Below are 18,578 nucleotides of genomic sequence, written 5' to 3'. Positions count from 1 at the left end.
AAACCATGTGAACTTTTCTGTTGACAAATCGTTGCATAACCACAACATATCTAAACTTTGAGTAGACTATAAGGGTTAAAGTACACAAGATTAAGCAACAACAATGTAGTACACCTGCAAATCAGATCTCAGGCAAACGGATAAAAAAAGAATATTGTATAAATGATCTCTTATCATAATAATATTGTACAGTGTCAGCATAAAAAAATGTTTTATTGGCAATAGAATACAAATTGAGCTTTTCAGTTTTTCAACTGATGTGCAACAAAGATGAATAAAAGCAATGCAGCTTCTGTTTCAGTTCCTCAAGCAAGTTTCAAAATACAGTACATAAACCCAATTAGCTGTAAAGGTGAAGCACAGCCTCACCCCACTGATCTGCTATGATGTAAGCTTTTGCAGCAAAGAAATCACACACATTACTGGAACAATTTAAGTAAACCTAGATTAGTTTGTCCCAATGACGTAATGACAGGTTTTCATGTTTGTCCACATTAAGCAATGTTAGTTTTGGGAAAGAGTCTTTTTAGTCTCTTTTCTTGGGCATTTGAGGTGCTAGGGCTCCTTCAATAGGGGCAGAGATGGGCACGCTCCGTGGTTCTCCTGAATGCATGCACTCGTTCACCCGCAGCTGACAGCCGTCCTTCAGCATGTGGATGGCAATTCTGGCAATGTTGCGGGAGTCATCTAGACCACAGTGAGGACGTCCGTCATACTGCATACCGAGATTCTCCAACATGCAGATTAGTTTCGTCTGAGTACGAGCAACCTGAGAGAGACAGGATGAGATGCATGAAAACCTCCAATTTTTTTTAAATGTAATACTCAAAAGCCAACTTATATACAATTTAGATATCCTTCTATGGCTGTGTAAGGAATCATGAGGAAAATGAATATGAAAACAAACCTTATAAAAGTTTCCATAAGACTTTCTGATATTGATCCATTTTCTGGCAAATTGTGGGAATCTGATTTGACTCAGTTTGCATTGGGTATGGAGAAATTTTCCCATGTCCCATGACCTAAACAAACAAGATAGTGAGCTGTACAATATATTTTGCTCTGCAACAGGGGCAGTTCTAGAACCTTTTTAAGGGGGCTTCATCCCACCGGTCTGTCTTCTCAGCCTCCCGAAAGTCACCTATCTGAATGATCGGGCCAGTGCTGCTTACTCAAGAAAGTTGATCTTTTTAAGTCTTGTCAGTTTCAACATTCAAGCCATTCAAGCACAAGGCGCCACGAAAGAGAACTCAATGTGTTCCGTGCGCACCGTGATAGACATTTCACACCTGAAGCTTGCATACAATAAGCCGCCTCTCAGACAGCACTTCTTGAGCAAATACACAAAATTGTCAAAATGCCCATCTTGACAAGTACCCACGTAAACACAGTTGGTTATGTCTTAGTGAAGGTAAACTAATAAGAAAATATTGGATGCGTGTCAATGTAACGGATCCGTGCATTATGACTTCTTAATAACTTAAAGGGCACCTATTATGACTCTTTTCACAAGATGTCAAATAAGTCTCTGATGTCCCCAGAGTATGTATGTGAAGTTTTAGCTCAAAATACCCAACAAATAATTTTTTACAGCATGTTTAAATTAAAAAATTTTGGGGCTCAGAAAAACGCGCTGTTTTAGTGTGTGCCCTTTAAATGCAAATTAACTGCTGCTGCACGGCACAGGGGGCGGAGCCTCACGAGCTCGCGCTTCAGTCAGGACAATCTCATCTGATAATATCAGAACAGAAACTCTCAGTTGCGGTGTTCATTTCGACTCGGAGTCGGACAATGCCCACAGAGCCAGAGAATATATGCTGTATGGACATAGAACAGGTATAGTTTAGTTTAATTATGGTTATAACTTATTTGTCATCTGCTTTTATCCACTAATACAAGCCTGCTGTAGCAAACCCCGTCCGAATGATGACCAAAATATACTGATGAGTTCAGTGAAGTTTATTGTACATCACACAAAAGATGAGCGTTAGTTTTATTCCAGAGAATCTCTGTAAGAGCTGAATAAACATAGTATAAGAAGTGCGCATTAAAGTCTTATCCATAAACTCTCTCTCCCTTTCATTATCAACAACATACACAGCGAAGTACACAAAACACTCATTACAACTAACAGTAAACAAATATACACACCTTCTCAGTGGGTGCTAAATAAACTGGTAAAACTTATATCCGTAAAATGACTCGAAGAGCTGTCATAAAGAGCGCGCTCGCACTTTCATTTCTTCCGTGTCCAGTCACATTAGGCCTGTTGCTCCGGAGACTGTAAGCTGGATCACGAACAGTACACATCCATCCTTGAGTAACAACGGGAGTAAATGAAGACTGCTATGTTCATTCTTACATCCATCAACAACACACCTCAATCGCTTAGGAGACATTCTTGTCTACAGCTGCTCAAGCGTCGAACAATGGCGGACTCTGTGTCCAGCTCACTCAGGGCGGGTCTGGGCTCAAACTGAAGTGTCAATCAAGGAGTCGTGGGAGGGGCCTGCTCAATTCTACGTCACATTGCACCGAATCTGAGAACAGCTCATTCTGAGACAGTGCTTATGATTTATTGAGATAAAAAAAAACACTGGGTGGATTTTTATCATTCTATGGTGGTTTTGCTCACACACTGCCAACACACATTTATGTTCAAACACCATGTAAAAGTGAATTTTGCATAATAGGTGCCCTTTAACTTGTTTCCTACTTTGATGATGTTAATCAAACAACAAAAGAAAAAGAGATAATCGCTGCTCTTAACTAAATAACTTCCTTATTTTATTATTGACTGTTTAATTGTCTTTAATGTTTGAACTTTATATTGGTTAGGCTAATACGCCATTCGTTTTTGCTGTGATCGTAAATCGAGAATTTTAAAATTTCACTGATATTTAAATCTTGGTATTGTAAGGTTAGGTCAAAAACAATGAAAGCAATAACTTTATTTATTTTTTAGGCAGGACCAGTGAATGTTTTGGCAGGGCAAGTAAATATCTGATAAACTGGTCCAACCAATCCTTAATGTTTTAGCTAGTTAACAGTTATACTTAATTATAATAATGATATGATGGCAATTTTCTGTTAGTCGAACAGTAGCCTACACGAGTACCGATTTGAACTGGACTGCAGAAAGACTGGTATCATTATATCACCCATAAAAATGTTGTATTGACTTGGTACCAATTTAAGTGCTGGTAGGCTACCTTTGACTTACTATAATGGTAATAATAGTGGTGTCGATTTACAAAGAGGCACCTCTTAGGAAATGGTGTTTTGCTACACATTCTCACTGAGGGCGAAGCCATCCTGAGGACGAAATCCTAGAACAGCCCCTGCACTGCACAAAGACATTTTAAGCATGACTTTAATAACATTCAGTTTCATCCTTACCCATCTGTCAAAAATGTATATTTGTACTTTGTTCCAAGTTCTTTTTCCTGTAGCCAAGAAACTGCTCGCTTTAGAACTTGATTGAATGTTTTCGCCTCATCCACCATTTTCTGGAAAAAAAATGTTGAAAATCAAATATAAGTTTGAGCAATTGCTTAATATTATATTAGACTAAAGACAGAACTATATAGATGGCATGACATTTGCCGTTAAAATACCATTTCTATTTTAATATATTTTAAAATATAATTGAATCCTTTTCAGCATCATTACTCCAGCTTTAGTGTCACATGATCCTTCAGAAATCATTCTAATATGCTGATTTGGTGCTCAAGTAAGATTTCTTCTTATTATCAATGTTGAAAACAATTGAACAGTAGAAATAGAAATCTTTTATAAATATCTTATTTGTCACTTTTGATAAATATAATGCATTCTTAATAAAAAATATTTCTTTCTTTCAAAAAAACAAACAAACATACTGACCATAAACTTTTAATTGTATTGCAAATAACTCAAATGGTTATTTCATTCAGTTAGCAGTTTGTTAAATCTTGCCTGTGTGATTCCGGTAAGTTTCACACAAAACTCGGAGAGCTCGGGGTTCACCACTGGCTTCACATACTCCTGAAATGAGTCTACCTGTAATGACAGTAATGGGATTACAAACATTAACTAGTAAATCAATCCTACAACATTTCACTAAACTCGTTGTATGGTATCATGTTTGCCTGGCAAGAATGAAGCACGCGTTTGCCAGACTGTTCCCTCACCAACTCACAATCTCCAATGTGCGCGTGTCGATCAAAACAATGGGGAACTCGATGATTTCATGGAGGTAGTCAGGTGGGTTACTCTCTTCACATGTTGCTTCAAAATCCACCACACAGATGTAGTCAAAGTATGCATGACTGTTTCCAACTGCAGCATTTGAATGCATCAGCTTTTGCCTTTTGTAGTAACTTTTGAGGCGCTTCCTCAGGACATCCTTAACACCACTGAAAAGACCATAAAGAAATGAATAGTACGAGTGAATTTGAAGTAAATAGCAGGTTAAATAACCATAAAAAAAATTCTCAATACCGTGGGTCAAGCTTCAGCTCGACACATTTCGCACGCATCTCATCTCTGTTCATTCGGTTGATGGCGCCGTTTGCCATTGCGATCTCTTTATATACTGGATCACTGAAATCTCCCTGTTTTGGGGATGGAGGGTCCTGCTCCTCATTTTTTTCACAGGAAGCCTAAATGTAAGACAAAGGAATGCAACATAGCAATGAAATGCATATTTCTACTAAATATTAGTTTAAAAAAAGAACACCTAAAATAAGCATACTCTCTTCAGTGTTTCACAGTATTAATCTAGGTGGGAGAAATATGTTACTGCTTACAGACTAAAAACTTTAGTAATTAATTTACCAAGTAATTATTTGACCATACTATAAATGTTTAGTAATTGAAAAATGATTAAAACCCACCCAAAAATAACATCAAATGTTAGGAATGCATTAAAAAAAAATTGATCTCTTTCATTATTTAGCAATCTGCCAAAATTCACAAACATGTTACTGTCATTAATTTTACTAAACCGAGACTGTCAGTGTTTATATACTCACATTTGGGCCGCATTGCTCCTCCTGATCTCCCCCAGACGTTGAAGTCTTATTTGCAGGTTGACTGGTTTCTTTCAGCGACTCCATCAGTTGACAGTCTAACGTTAGTTCATTTCAGAAACACACATCTGGTTTCGCGCGTTCACGCTCCGTCTCTTTTAACCTAACGTCAATCCACTCCTTTTCAAAATTGTACAACCCTAGCTGCTAAATGCTTGTCTCAATGTCTCGTTTACTTTGAAAACATTTTAGTTAGGATTAGCGACTGTAGCTGAAGAATTAAACTTCTCTCTGCTTACCTAGTGTCTTAAATGTGAGGCGAGCCAGGCAACTGACGTCGCAGGGCGCACAGGAAACCGTCATTGAAAAGTCGAACAATTACAAAATAAAAGCCCCTCCTCTCAAACTTTTCTTTATTTTTGTAAAAATGGTTTATTCATGGTTATTATTTTGTTAATGTAGACCTACTAGTTTTTCAAAGAAATAATAAATATAAACCACCCTCAGATCATTTCCAAAAATAAAAACAAGTAATTTGTGTAACATTATCCTATCAGAAGTTAATACACAGACTTAACTAAATTTGCTTGATAATGCTAGTATATTATACATCATATTTAAAATAAAGTGCATTACTTTAGGCATTCAAACTGTAGGCATTCAAACATGTAAAATGCATACATTTACCAACAGGTATTGACATGACAGTTCATGATAAACATCTTATCACGACTGATGTCATCCTACTTCTACAGGTAGGACAAGTCAAATAAGTTGTTTGCTTTCATATGACAATATTTTATTTGAAGTTTTCAGTGACTATGAACATTTAAAACTTTGCATTAAAATGCACATAATGAACATACCTACTACCATGAACATACCTGATACCATCAAGAGAACTTTACAACATCTTTAAAGTGGTTCTGACAAACTTTATATTCACATTAAAACAATGCAATTTAAAATAGGTGACAAGAAATTAAACACTGCAACATAATAAAGTGCATACATTAGAGAAGAAAAAAAAAAGACAATACACATGAACTTCCATCACTAATATCATAATCATGTTGTGCTGTCAATTACAGTGAGAATTAGTCAGTCAATTAAAATACAGAAATACAAACATTTAGAGTCTTACATTAAAAAAAATTAGCTGTTCGGGAAAGAACAAAAAACGACAAATTTGCATACATGCATCTAGTCCATCTCGGATTTCACATTTCTGGGAAAAACACTTTCTTTTTGAGTCATTCTGTCTTTGCTCTTGACTCAAGAAAAGAAAAAAAGAATGCTAACAATTTTTCCTCAAAGAAATAATTACTTGTGAACAAAACTTTATGGTCATGATTTACAGTTTAGCAAATATCCTGGCCTGCAGATTCACTTATACTTCAATTAATTTACACTGTATTATTTTATAAAGGTCCATGCAAATCCATACAAAACCAAAAGAACATTCACACAACCCTGCACAGAAACTAGCATCAATGCAACTGACAAAGAATTGGAAAATAAACAGAAACTTACCCTTGTTATTACATTCGCATTGCACCATGAACAATATACGTTTTAAAAATTGACTTGCATTTTTGGACCACATAATCTATTTTTTATCATAAATATGTCATGTGTCCTCAGAGCTTTACAATCTGACAAGTACTTGAACAAGAGGCCAAAGAACAACAAGTTGCTGTGTTTTTTTAAAGTAGCACTTTAAAGAGGCATTTATCACAATGTCTAATGGATATGTGTACAGGATAAACTGCCCCAAAAGTAGATTCTTAGTAATACGGACCAATGTCTTCATATCCAGCATAGCTTGGCCAATTGGGAAAAATTCCCCGAGAGCATCTGGGGCTGCCAAAGCGGTCAAAATGACCGTCCCAATCATTCATGCCATATCGCTGATGGCCATCGCTTGAGTCATTTGAACTCTTCTTCAGTGCTGAATGAATGATTCTGTAATTCTGTCCTTGGTTGTTATCCCAGAGCGTGACGCCATTGACCTCGTAGCAAATGGCAAACTCAACATGTTCATGTGGCGGCATCTGATCAGGCAAACTAGCTTCGAACGAAAAGGTGTCGCGGTTTGAGCCGGTGTAAGTGTCCTTTATGTACTGGCATTTTAAGTCTGTGTGGCTCTTCCAAGTGTCAAAGGTAATGCGAAGCTGAACAGACTTCTCGAAGGAAAGGTTTTTAACTTTAACCGTTCCCGCTATAGATTTTTCCTTAAGCATGCAGTGTTCGAGGCAAACATGATCATTCTCTATACGTTGACGAAACTTCAAGTAATCTGCAGACGGCTGCTCAAAGTCGAGAGTTAACTTGTCCTTCCTTTCTGATAAAGTCAGAGAAGGGCTAAAGAACTGCTCGATATTGGTTGGGATGTCAATGGGGTCATCAAATTCAGAAAAGATCTTCACCACCGTCAGGGCGAGGCCCTTGTGATCAGCAAAAGATACTTGTTTTTTGGCCCTGCTAGGTTTTGCCAAGGGTGAGCTGATGCCATTCAACTCTGATTGCTCCCTAGAAGATCTAAAACTTAGTTTGTTACTTTGACACGGGTGTAGACATGGCTGCAAGGGCCTGCTGTATTTTGATGCCCTTGGGTTCAAGTACTCTTCATTTGTCAGATAAATCGGCATGGCCAGCTCGATTGGCATGGTGGATTTGTTGGGAGGGCAGCCACGTGCACTGAAAACACAGAAAAGTGTATTAATAACCACATTAAGAGAGTGAGAAAGGTCTATCCAGATCTGTGAAGGTTGGTTGAAAGCTGATGAATTTTTTTGAATACATGACTCATTTCACACTTTTACTTTAATGTAGCACAGCATGAAGTCCTTGATATAAAATCAGTATGATATAATTAAAACATTATGCACAGCGCGCACAGCTTAATATAGACTCCGAGTGAAATAATTAAGCATTATGCAAAAGATTGCAGTAAATGGGTCAAACAAGTTTATCTTATCTAGAGGCCGGAGAGGGGGCATGGACTTGGACTGCAAGAGGATATTGAGCTCCCTCTAGTGTTCATAATTTATAATACATTTTATTCAAAATGATTAAAAGACAGAAATCTTGATGTTTACAACAAAATGCCTAATTTTCTGAGGAGATATTATCTAAGGCCCATTGTTTAGAAAATGCATTTTCAGACTGGGGAGTGTTCAGATTAGAAATGAACTATTAAACATGAGCAGTACCCTCCTGTGGTGTCAGTAGATGTTTAAAAGAGTATTAACAGGACAAAATACAATTGATATGTAACATTCACAAGATTTTCATCCACATTAAAATCTACTAATGCCATGACTGTATACACTAATCTATACAGTATTTGCCACAACTGAGAGTAACTAATCCATACACACTGTATGTTGGTCCATTTTGTGCCTTTTTATATTTGTTCAGAACGTAGGCTCACTATTGGCCGACGCTGATCATGTGTGTGATGCTGGCCAATAGTGAGCCTACGTTCTGACGTACAACACAGAAGCACTGCGCTGTTACACTATGTGAACTCAGAGGCTCACACAGAAGAAAATGAAGTTGAATAAAGTCGTTTTTTTGTGTGTTTTTTTTGCACAAAAAGTACTCTCGTCACTTGATAAACTTATGGTTGAGCCACTGTAGTCACTTGGACTATTTTAAACATTGTCTTTACTAACTTTCTGGGCCGGCAAGTTTCGATCCCATAGAAGCCTATGGAGGAGTGAGACAGCTCTCAGATTTAATAAAAATATCTTAATTTGTGTTCCGAAGATGAACGAAAGTCTTAAGGGGTTGGAACAACATGAGGGTGAGTAGGCTACTTACTGACAGAATTTTCATTTTGGGGTGAACTAACCCTTTAAGGCCTACCGTAATAAAATTAAAATCTGAAGAAAGTCTGCAATGTCTACATTTACTACATTTAGTGTCTAATAGGCCCATGTAATATGACCAAAATATGTGTGGGCTGGACTTGATTTCGTCCATCGTAAATTGATTGGATCATTTGTTACAGATGATTTCTTCCCGCCCTCGCGGAAGTACAAACGTCATCAGAGAAGATTACAAGGGCACATGAAAAAAAATAAAAAATAATAATAATAATAATAATAATAAGAGTGACCATGGAAAATTCATGTATAACAAATACTACAATATTCCATAAAAAAACCCCCACAATAATTTACCATTTTGATTGAGTATTAACTACAATCCAGTAGAGGGTAGGTTGCAACAGTGGCACTCAAAGTTTAGAGTAATTTACACTAAGTAATAATAAGTAACAGGTTTAAAAACAAACAACTTTAATTTGTAGCAGGCAAATCTGGGAATACAATTTCAAAGTTTGCGACAAATTGAATTAAAAAGTGTTACAAAACGCCCAGGTCTCACCTAGGCTACTAGCTTGTATCCATATACGGTCAGGAACAACGAAACATTGTTCCGGACTGTCTTGGCAAAGCGCGAGATAAACTTTAAAACAAATAGTGCATTGAAATAACAGGCAATGACAAGTACATTTTGAAATAAACAGTGCGATTCACACCTGTTGGAGCTCATTTGCAGTTGCAACTTTCGCCCGGGTCCAAAATATCATATTACTGCTGCTACACCGTAGCCGTTTATTATTTTTTTTAAAGTGTTAAGCCTTTGCGTCCTCTGTTGTTTTGCGTGCATGCTCTTCCTGGTTTGTAGTGAGCACGGCCGTGTTTAATAAGTTTCATAGCTCCCTTAGATAAAAAAAAAACAACAACAAAAAAGCCCTACATGCTGCAACACGAATCAATGCATGCATTTGTAATTCCTCGCGTACGCTTTAAAAGTATCACTAGGAAGCAAACTGTGACCATAAGTTAATGCATACCTGTGTTACGACATTTGAATTAGGTCGAACTTCTTCCTCAAGCTCAGTGTCTGCGTCTTGTTCACGAGAGTAATATGCTCGTGCTGATGTGTGTGCGGCATGAGTGAGCTACTGAACTTTACCGGCACCAAAATTACTTACATTTCTGCCGACGATCAGGCCGTGTTCACGTGAACTATCTGTTTGGACCAATCACAACAGGCTACAGGGGCATGCAAGCACCCCATGCTGATCAATGTCATGTCACGTGACTGAAAGGACTGGTGGTCAGTAGGCCACCATGTCTGAAGGTTACTAACCCTGTAAAAAAAAAAAAAAAAAAAAAAAAATTTTATATATATATATATATATATATATATATATATGCACCACTCTTCCTACCATGAACATAAACCCACAAACTTCATCATACTTTAGCCTTCTATGACCAGTGTAGATCTTTTTTTTTTTTTTTTCTCCTGTTCATTGTATTCTGGAAATTATTGAAGAGCTGTGTTTAAAATATGTTGCCATTGAGGCTGGTGAGAATCGTAAAGCAAAGGGAAGCTGTTGTCTCAGGGACAGTTGCTCATGTAACTGATTTCTTTTCCACACCCAAAGTTTTGTCTAGTTGTTTCTGCCTTTCACATAAATCAATCTAAAATGAGTGTCCAACATGCCAATCACTTGTAGATGAAGTCAAAGGAACATGCAAAGCCTGGAAAGAAAAATACACAAGGAATGCATGTTGGTCAGTTGTGTGCATCACGTCTGTTAAGCAGAGTTTTTGTTCAAACATCCTTTCTATTCTCCCCTGAGACATGTGGATCATTTAGTCCAGTCAACAGAGTATAGGCCTCTACAATGTCTCTCAAAAGCTCAGTTATCAGTCTCTTTGCTATTTGTTATCTTAATGTACATCTAAATCATACAATTACAATCACTGCGCCCAAGGGCGTAGATTTGGTTTGAACATTGGGGGGGTTGAAGTTTGGGTATGCCTCCTGATGCCTCCTTTTCATGTGATCATGGTATAAATATTGGGGGGGTTGTAATGCATAGATTTAAATATTGGGGGGTTATCTCCCCCCCAACCCCCCCACAACGCCCCTGACTGCGCCCGAAATCAAATACTTATAGTACGCGAAAACAGTACGGCAACAAACTAGTATGTTCGAAAAACAGGTGAAAAGATGACGTACTACTTCTGGCGAGATTCTGAAGTGTGCATTCGATGGGCACTTTACTATCCCATGAGGCCACGGGAAAGGATTTTTGAATGGCAGTGAAGCAACGCAACTGACGCTGGTAGGTCACGTGACAGTAACAATATGGCGGATGTAGTATGTCCGAATTTCATTCATACAACTCATATTCATACTATATAAAAAGTACTTTTTAACGGTTGTGAAGTACTTACTCATTTCAGATGCAAAGTTTGTTTTGGGGTCAAGTAGAGGAACTTTACTCACTTTTTTGCCACAGAATGGAAAATGAGAAGTTATTTATCAAGGAACTTAGTAAAATGTTTTTTTTTATCTTTCTACATTTCAGGCTAATTAGTGGACTCAATTAAGACTATATTATTTGTCTCTCAAAGGACTGTGCATCCTGTTGGGACATTGGGACATATCTTGCTGCCACAACTGATGTACAGATAGTGCGGAAAGTCCATAGATAAATCCAGATCAAAGAAACCCAACATTTGTAACATTTTCTGCACAATCAGCAGAAAAGGCGAAGCTGTTTTAGCCACATGAGTTGTGAAATAGTGAGCTAAAACAGACTGTAGAGAAGGTTAACAGGAGAACAGCTGTTCAGGCTTGTTCATTCTGAATCAATATAGATCTAAAGGTGACAAAAAGAGTTCAAATGAGAGTCATGCTGCTTTTTGTGGAATATGTTTGATCATTCAGTATAACAAAACAAAATGTCTGAAAGAAAATATATTTCTGCATGGTATTGATTTGTGATTATGCACCCCAATATTTATTTCAGACAAAAACACAGAAATTGTCTTTAACATCCTGACAATGATTTGAATTCCAACAGCTGGAAGTTGTGCTTAGTTGGAAAAGTATTTTTAAACATGTGTACTGGACACTTAAGTCATATAATATCAGCTGTCATTTAAGTGTCCAGTGCACATGTCCTATGAAAAACGGCACCTCTGAATTTGTAAAGTGTCCACAGGAGGTCATTTATGAACCCCTGTGACTGACAGAACAGGGTGACAAAACCCATCAGGTGGACAGAAATGGAGCAGCTGTAACAGCATATTCCCCTTCTGTAACTTTGTCCTAATTGTTTGTATAGGCTAGTGAAAGTGGTTACCTCACTGTTGCACCCTGGGATGATGAGAGTTCTTTTTCTCAGCTGTTTGGAAATATTTGGTCGCCCAAGCTGAAACACTAGCCCGGGATGAACATTTGAAGTTCCTGTGCTTAGGCCTATCTAAGGTTCTGCTTGTTTGATGCCTGTTACATAATGACAATGTTTGCGTGAGATGCATGGCGCTCTTATCACACACACAGTCCAACATTACTGTTTACAAAGCTATTTGATTTTCTCCTCATGTTCAAGAGAGTCTAAAATATTGTCAAAATATCTATATGCACAGTCTGGTCCAAAAGACCAAATTGAAAATATAAGGTTGTAAATCTAATTTAAACCTAGAAATAAACAGAAAGTTTAGGATTTTGAACCATACAACACACATTCACACTGTATGTAGAACATACTTTTTAAATAGTTGTGGAGTAATTCAAAGTTCGATATTTCGGACACCAGATTCTAAATTTTGTTTTTAGTTTTTTAAGTTCAAATTTTCCTTAATTTGTTATGCTGATAACATGAAAAATGCATTAAATTGTTTTAAAACTATTATTTTAAATATAAAACGCTGTTTTGTTTTGTCAATATTGGATCAGTGATGGTTGAGTTGCCCAATAAGGGTCAAATAAATGAATAACAAGGATTTTTATGAACAGATGCTAATACATCCAAGACAGACTTTGAGCCATGTTTTTGGACTTGATATTGTAAACAGAAGTATGTTGATCTGTTATGGTTATGTGCAGGTTATGTGCTTGACGAATCATACAACTATTGTAGTCCTTCAACATCCACTTTGTTAAGACAATGTTAGCCACAGATCTTATTTTAAACATAAATCGAAAATCAATTTATAATGCACTAATCCCTGGTAAAATAAAAAGAAAAAGATTATTTGCTGGTTTTAGCTGCTCTGTCTCATTAGACAACTGGTTTTTAGAGGGGTTTAGGCACATTTTAACTGGTTAGGCACTGGGAAACCAGCTTACAGGGATAGTTCACTGGAAAAAAAAAGTTATTCTGTAATTAATTACTCCCTCATGTCGTTTCAAACCCATAAGACTTTCGTTCATCTTCAGAACACAAATGAATATATTTTTAGTGAAATCTGAGCGATTTCCTCCATTGACAGGTTCACAACTACCACTTTGACGCTTCAAATAGTTAATAAAGAGATCGTAAAACTAATCCATATGAATTGAGCAGTTTAGTCCAGTTTAGCAGTTTATAAGATGAACAGATTGAATTTGGGCTTTTATTCACATATAAACATTCATTACCTCACACAGTCATGGTAAATGGAAGCTCAAACATGTTCGCTTGACGTGCGAGAACTAATGAGGTTAATTCTCGTGTTACGCAGCACGTTTGAGCTTCAGCAAGAACCAATGAGATTCATTCTCGTGTGTTACGCAGCACGTTTGAGCTTCAGCAAGAACCAATGAGGTTCATTCTCGTGTGTTACACGTTTGAGATTCTGCAAGGACCAATGAGGTTCATTCTCGTGTTATGCAGCACGTTTGAGCTTCAGCAAGAACCAATGAGATTCATTCTCGTGTGTTACGCAGCACGTTTGAGCTTCAGCAAGAACCAATGAGATTCATTCTCGTGTGTTACGCAGCACGTTTGAGCTTCAGCAAGAACCAATGAGATTCATTCTCGTGTGTTACGCAGCACGTTTGAGCTTCAGCAAGAACCAATGAGATTCATTCTCGTGTGTTACGCAGCACGTTTGAGCTTCAGCAAGAACCAATGAGGTTCATTCTCGTGTGTTATGCAGCACGTTTCAGCTTCCGCAAGAACCAATGAGGTTCATTCTCGTGTTACGCAGCACGTTTGAGCTTCAGCAAGAACCAATGAGGTTCATTCTCGTGTGTTATGCAGCACGTTTGAGATTCTGCAAGGACCAATGAGGTTCATTCTCGTGTTATGCAGCACGTTTGAGCTTCTTTTGAGCTCTTCTTTTGAGTTCTTTTGAGCTTCTGTTTATGTTCGCTGATCGATGTTTATATGTGAATAAAAGCCTAAATTAAATCTGTTCATCATATAAAGTGATCAAATCTCAATTTGGACTAAACCGCTCTATTCACATGGATTACTTTTATGATCTATTTATGAACTTTTTGAACTGTCAAAGTGGTAGTTGTGTAGCTGTCAACAGAGAGACAGAAAGCTCTCAGATTTCATCAACCGATCTTCATGTGTTCCGAAGATGAACGAAAGTCTTACAGGTTTGGAATGACATGAGGGTGAGAAAATTTTCATTTTGGGGGGAACCATCCCTTATATTGTTTGTCTTTATCATTTAGGTATTTCCTTACATAGCCTAACAGTCTATTTTCATTCCACTTTGCAGAGCTTTATCATTTCTTTTAATTTTATTCTGCACAATATATTTCTGTCTGAATCTTTATTTGTTTCATTTTTATGTGGTTACCTTGGTAATAAGTCACAGAGCTCAAAATATTAATTTATCCTTTTTTTGTAATTTGAAAGCGGAAGTTTTATTCTGGCACTTCCCGGAAGTTCTCCCCGACTGTTTTCGCTGCCAGAGGGGGATCTGTGTGCGAAAATGGCGACGTCTCGTCGCACTACCCAGCAGCAACAACAACAAAACTTATCCTCCCCACCAAGACCCGACTCCAGTCCCCTCACGCCTCTGGAATCACCCACCGACACCGGCTGCCTTGCTGTTGGTGGGGAGCCGGAGAGCATCAGGGAACCGGAGATCACTGCTGATATTCCCGCTCCGCTCCTCAGCACCAGCAGCAGCAGCAGCTCCAGCTCGAGCAGCACTAGCTCGTCTACCACCGGCGGGGGCAGTAGTGCGGGCTCCACTCCCGACTCCGGTAGTGCCAGTCCTGGAGGCAGCGGCTGCGGGACGAGTGGGGCTTTCAGGGAGCTGTTTGAGGCCTGCAGGAATGGGGACGTGTCCCGGGTGAAGAAACTGGTGGATTCGGTCAATGTAAACGCTAAGGACATGGCTGGGCGCAAGTCCACCCCACTTCACTTCGCTGCAGGTAAATACAAATACAGAAATGTTTGCGATCAATCCTGACCTGGAAAGCAGACAGGTAGAAGGTTTAGGTAGCTAAATAAACGGTAAATGAAACTGGGACAAGGGTAACAAGGGAAAGGTTGTCCAATAGGGCAATCGTGTAAGTTAACATGTAGAAAGTTAACCATTCTGGGAGCTAGGCTATATTTGTCTGCTCGTGTTTGTTTTCGTGTGATGCGCTGCCCGAAAGTGAATAAAGTTCATCATACAGACTAAAGAAAACGTAATGCACCGGCAAATAATCTTTAAAAGTAATAAACATCGTAATAAAGTTACAATATGTACTCCAATGTCCAAAATAAATGTTCACTTTGATTCACACAATAGTACGACAAAGTGAAACCGGACCCTCGCACGTTACTTGAAAAATTCCAGAGCTGCCAAATCCCTTTTAACATAAATGTAGAAACGTTATTATTATTGTAATTTGTGTATGGGAAAATATATATTATATGCATCTAATTGTCATGTTATTATACCATTATTCAGTGTTGGAAATATAAACCTGGAAATTTTGCTTAAGTGAATTTCAAAACTATGTTTATCAAATTAATACAATTTTAACATGAAAATGTCTATATACATATTCATTGTTAATTTTATGCTCAGTTTGAAACTCTGCAGAATGATTTGAAAAAATCCTTATCCAGTAATCACAAATGGCTGGATATCTTCTTTAAAGACCCATGAAATCACAATAGGGGTTTTGTGGATTTTATTTCTTGTGTGCTTGTTTAGAGGCTATTTAAATACAAACAGAAGAGCCATTTGATATGTCCCGCCTCAACTTCCTGTTGCAGTAGGAAATATGTCCACACAGACAACTGCTCTTGTTAAGCCATTTCATGGGGTGATTCAGTTACACCAGGACATAAATAGTGTTATCTCCAAAATGTGTTTCCTCTATATGTGCTCAAATTAATATCTTGTGAGCACAGGCATATTATTAATGGAATCTTGCTTATATTGCATGTGTTTACTTAAAATGATAGAATAATCCTTGTACACCCATATTAATAAACCGGTTTATTTCTATCCTGTGGTATTCTCAGTTTTAACATGCCAAACCAAAATAAAGTTGTTGTTTTTTTCTGTTGAAACCGGCTTTTCTTGGTCGGCATGACTGATATGCATGTTACCTTGTAGAGATAAAAGAGCTTGATTAACCAATATTTTTGTTTCTCAGGTTTTGGAAGGAAAGATGTTGTGGAGCATCTCCTGCAGATGGGGGCGAACGTACACGCGCGAGACGATGGAGGCTTGATCCCGCTGCACAACGCCTGTTCCTTCGGTCACGCTGAGGTGGTCAGCTTGCTGCTTTGTCAGGGAGCCGATTCCAACTCCAGAGACAACTGGAATTACACTCCGCTCCATGAAGCTTCCATTAAAGGCAAAATTGACGTATGCATTGGTAAGTACCTCTTCTTGTGTCTCTTTGACTAAGGTGATGGTACACTGTTAAAAAGAAAGGTTGCGTATAAAAGTATTTGGCATCCATGGTTCCACGAAGAACCTTTAACATCCATGGAACCTTTCCATTTTACAAAAGGTGCTCTATAGTGGACAAAGTTTTTTTTCGATTTTTAAAATGTTCTTCGCACTAAGAAAAAAAAAAAGGTCACAGATACCCCTTTTCCACCAAGGCAGTGCTGGTGCTGGTTCGGAGCTGGTGCCTACTCGCAAACCAGTTCTTTGTGTTTCGACAGCCAAAGAACCGGTTCTCGGACAGGAAAATTGGTTCCAAAGCAGCACCAACTCTTTGCTGGACTAGAACCGTTCTTTTACCACGTCATGCTTACGTTGGAGGCGGGGTTATTGTCGAACTTCTTCTCGAACGTAACCTCCGTCTATAGTAATCCAGACGAGCAGCACAAATGTGTTCTAAACGTCTTCTTCTGACCCCAATATAGGATCGCAAAGCCAGGAGAAACATTTGCAGAAAGACGATGTAGTCCGCCATTGTAATTGTTATGCTTGAAGTTGGCGCAAGCGTTTCTGGGAAAGCTAAGACGTATGGCAACGTACACAGTGACGTAACGACGTCGTTCACTGGGCTCTCTAGTCAGTGGAAAAACAAACAGGTTCTGAGAAGGTTCGCAAGTTGAACCAACTTTGAACCAGCACCAGTTCCGAGCCAGTTCTTTTTTGGTGGACAAGGGGTATGAAAGGTTCTTTGGAGAACCAAAAATGGTTCTTCTATGCCGGTGCTGTGAAAACCCCCTTTTGTAACCTTTATTTTTAAAAGTGTATATTGTCCAAAAAGTTGGTTTGTGCAACCTCAAACGTGTTTTGCAAGTAGAGTGTTCTGGTTTGGTTTCAGTTGGAGGACATGTTAGCTCTGTAGATTGAGGAGACGAATGGAATAATCTCGCCTTAGTGAATTCTGAAGATGTATGACTTTAATTTTTCCTGTGTTTTGCCTGAGGAACAGTTCTCAATAAGGGTTAATCATGTGGCATTCTTCTTGATTAGCCGCGGTGACTGACGCTATTACACAGCGTTCACTCATTAATCAGATCTTTACTGCTTGGTATTCATGAGAAATTTAACATTGCATCTGAGGGGTGAAGAGGGCCAATATTGTGGCGATGGAATGTCGTTCAACGTTTTTCATTTTCTCTTTCCTGCATCACAATGGGCAGATCATGGAATAATCTGCTCAATGTGCTTCCCAGTCTTTGTTTTAAGTGATTAGGCTGTGGATTTGTGTCTAAGTTTGTTTCAAAAATGAAAAGGGTATTTTAATTTGTATTGTAGTTATGTTTTCTCCGATTTTGTTCCAAAAGTAGTCTACTGCTCGTGGCAGTTTTATCCAGAGTGCCCACTTGCTACATTTTTAGCATAATCCAATTAAATGGGACAAATTCCAATTGAAAAACTTTGTGATAAGAATTATCTGCGCAATCTCGGGGAGAATTCAGAGGCCTGAGGGCACATATGTAATTTCACATCTCTCAATCTGAAAAGATTGAAATAGATGTTCTCTGCCTTTTATCTTTTGTACTTCTTCATTTGGAAAAAAAATATTTTGGAGAGTTTTAGACCGGCTGAGTCATTTTTGTAGATCAGGTTAGGATCAGGACTCAGCTGGAAATAAAACTTCTGTCCTTGAGATATTTCAGATCACAACATTCTGCAAGATGAGCCATAAAAAGTAAAAAAGTTCAAATTGTAGTGATATGCTGTTGCAGGTAAAGCAGCTGGTTTGTTTTTGTTATTGTCTATCGTTTTATTGTGTAGTGTACTAGCATAGGCAACCTCTGTTCAATGTCTCGATTGATGCCGTCGTCTCTGGTTGACGCCCTAATTGTTCTTAATCCTCAGGCTT

General features: G+C 38.2%; 3 protein-coding genes across 6 annotated transcripts in view; 1 reads left to right on the top strand and 2 right to left on the bottom strand.

Annotated features, from left to right (window-relative positions):
- Window positions 1-194: 194 nt before the first annotated feature.
- eri1 (exoribonuclease 1) lies at window positions 195-5,362 on the bottom strand. The gene is made up of 7 exons (XM_084136952.1): window positions 5,016-5,362; window positions 4,483-4,643; window positions 4,181-4,397; window positions 3,958-4,041; window positions 3,400-3,509; window positions 908-1,022; window positions 195-769 (listed from the first exon to the last, which is right to left on the bottom strand). The coding sequence occupies exons 1-7, from the start codon at window positions 5,097-5,099 to the stop codon at window positions 527-529; spliced, it is 1,014 nt and encodes a 337-aa protein (XP_083993078.1). The 5' UTR covers window positions 5,100-5,362; the 3' UTR covers window positions 195-526.
- Window positions 5,363-5,792: 430 nt separating this feature from the next.
- Window positions 5,793-10,127, bottom strand: ppp1r3b (protein phosphatase 1, regulatory subunit 3B). 3 transcript variants are annotated; one of them, XM_084136406.1, is made up of 2 exons: window positions 10,021-10,127; window positions 5,793-7,712 (listed from the first exon to the last, which is right to left on the bottom strand). In XM_084136406.1, exon 2 carries the CDS (start codon window positions 7,679-7,681, stop codon window positions 6,800-6,802), a length of 882 nt encoding a protein of 293 aa, XP_083992532.1. In that variant the 5' UTR covers window positions 7,682-7,712; window positions 10,021-10,127; the 3' UTR covers window positions 5,793-6,799. The 3 variants fall into 3 exon arrangements, with proteins under 3 accessions (XP_083992532.1, XP_083992531.1, XP_083992530.1); XM_084136405.1 differs by having other exon boundaries at window positions 9,880-10,056; XM_084136404.1 differs by lacking the exon at window positions 10,021-10,127 and adding an exon at window positions 9,562-9,992.
- Window positions 10,128-14,736: 4,609 nt separating this feature from the next.
- Window positions 14,737-18,578, top strand: part of tnksa (tankyrase, TRF1-interacting ankyrin-related ADP-ribose polymerase a) — a 110,389-nt gene continuing 106,547 nt past the window's right edge. For both annotated transcript variants that reach the window (XM_084136403.1, XM_084136402.1), the window contains exons 1-2: window positions 14,737-15,212; window positions 16,437-16,661. In XM_084136403.1, the coding sequence (XP_083992529.1) occupies window positions 14,765-15,212; window positions 16,437-16,661 (673 nt within the window). In that variant the 5' untranslated portion in view covers window positions 14,737-14,764. The remainder of the gene's footprint in view (window positions 15,213-16,436; window positions 16,662-18,578) is intronic.

Source organism: Abramis brama (genome assembly GCF_963993115.1).
Source record: "Abramis brama genome assembly, chromosome: 15".
Lineage (NCBI taxonomy): Eukaryota > Metazoa > Chordata > Actinopteri > Cypriniformes > Leuciscidae > Abramis > Abramis brama.
Note: the sequence above shows the minus strand (reverse complement) of the source record. Positions and strands in the feature narration are given on the sequence as shown.

Bases quoted from the DNA above. Each gene is read 5' to 3' on its own strand.
- eri1 (XM_084136952.1), bottom strand. From the start codon at position 5,099: ATGGAGTCGCTGAAAGAAACCAGTCAACCTGCAAATAAGACTTCAACG. The intron at 1,023-3,399 runs GTAAGGATGAAA...TTGTTTGTTTAG, and splicing joins TATACATTTTTGACAGATGG to GTCATGGGACATGGGAAAAT. The intron at 770-907 runs GTTTGTTTTCAT...TGTCTCTCTCAG, and splicing joins CTTATGGAAACTTTTATAAG to GTTGCTCGTACTCAGACGAA.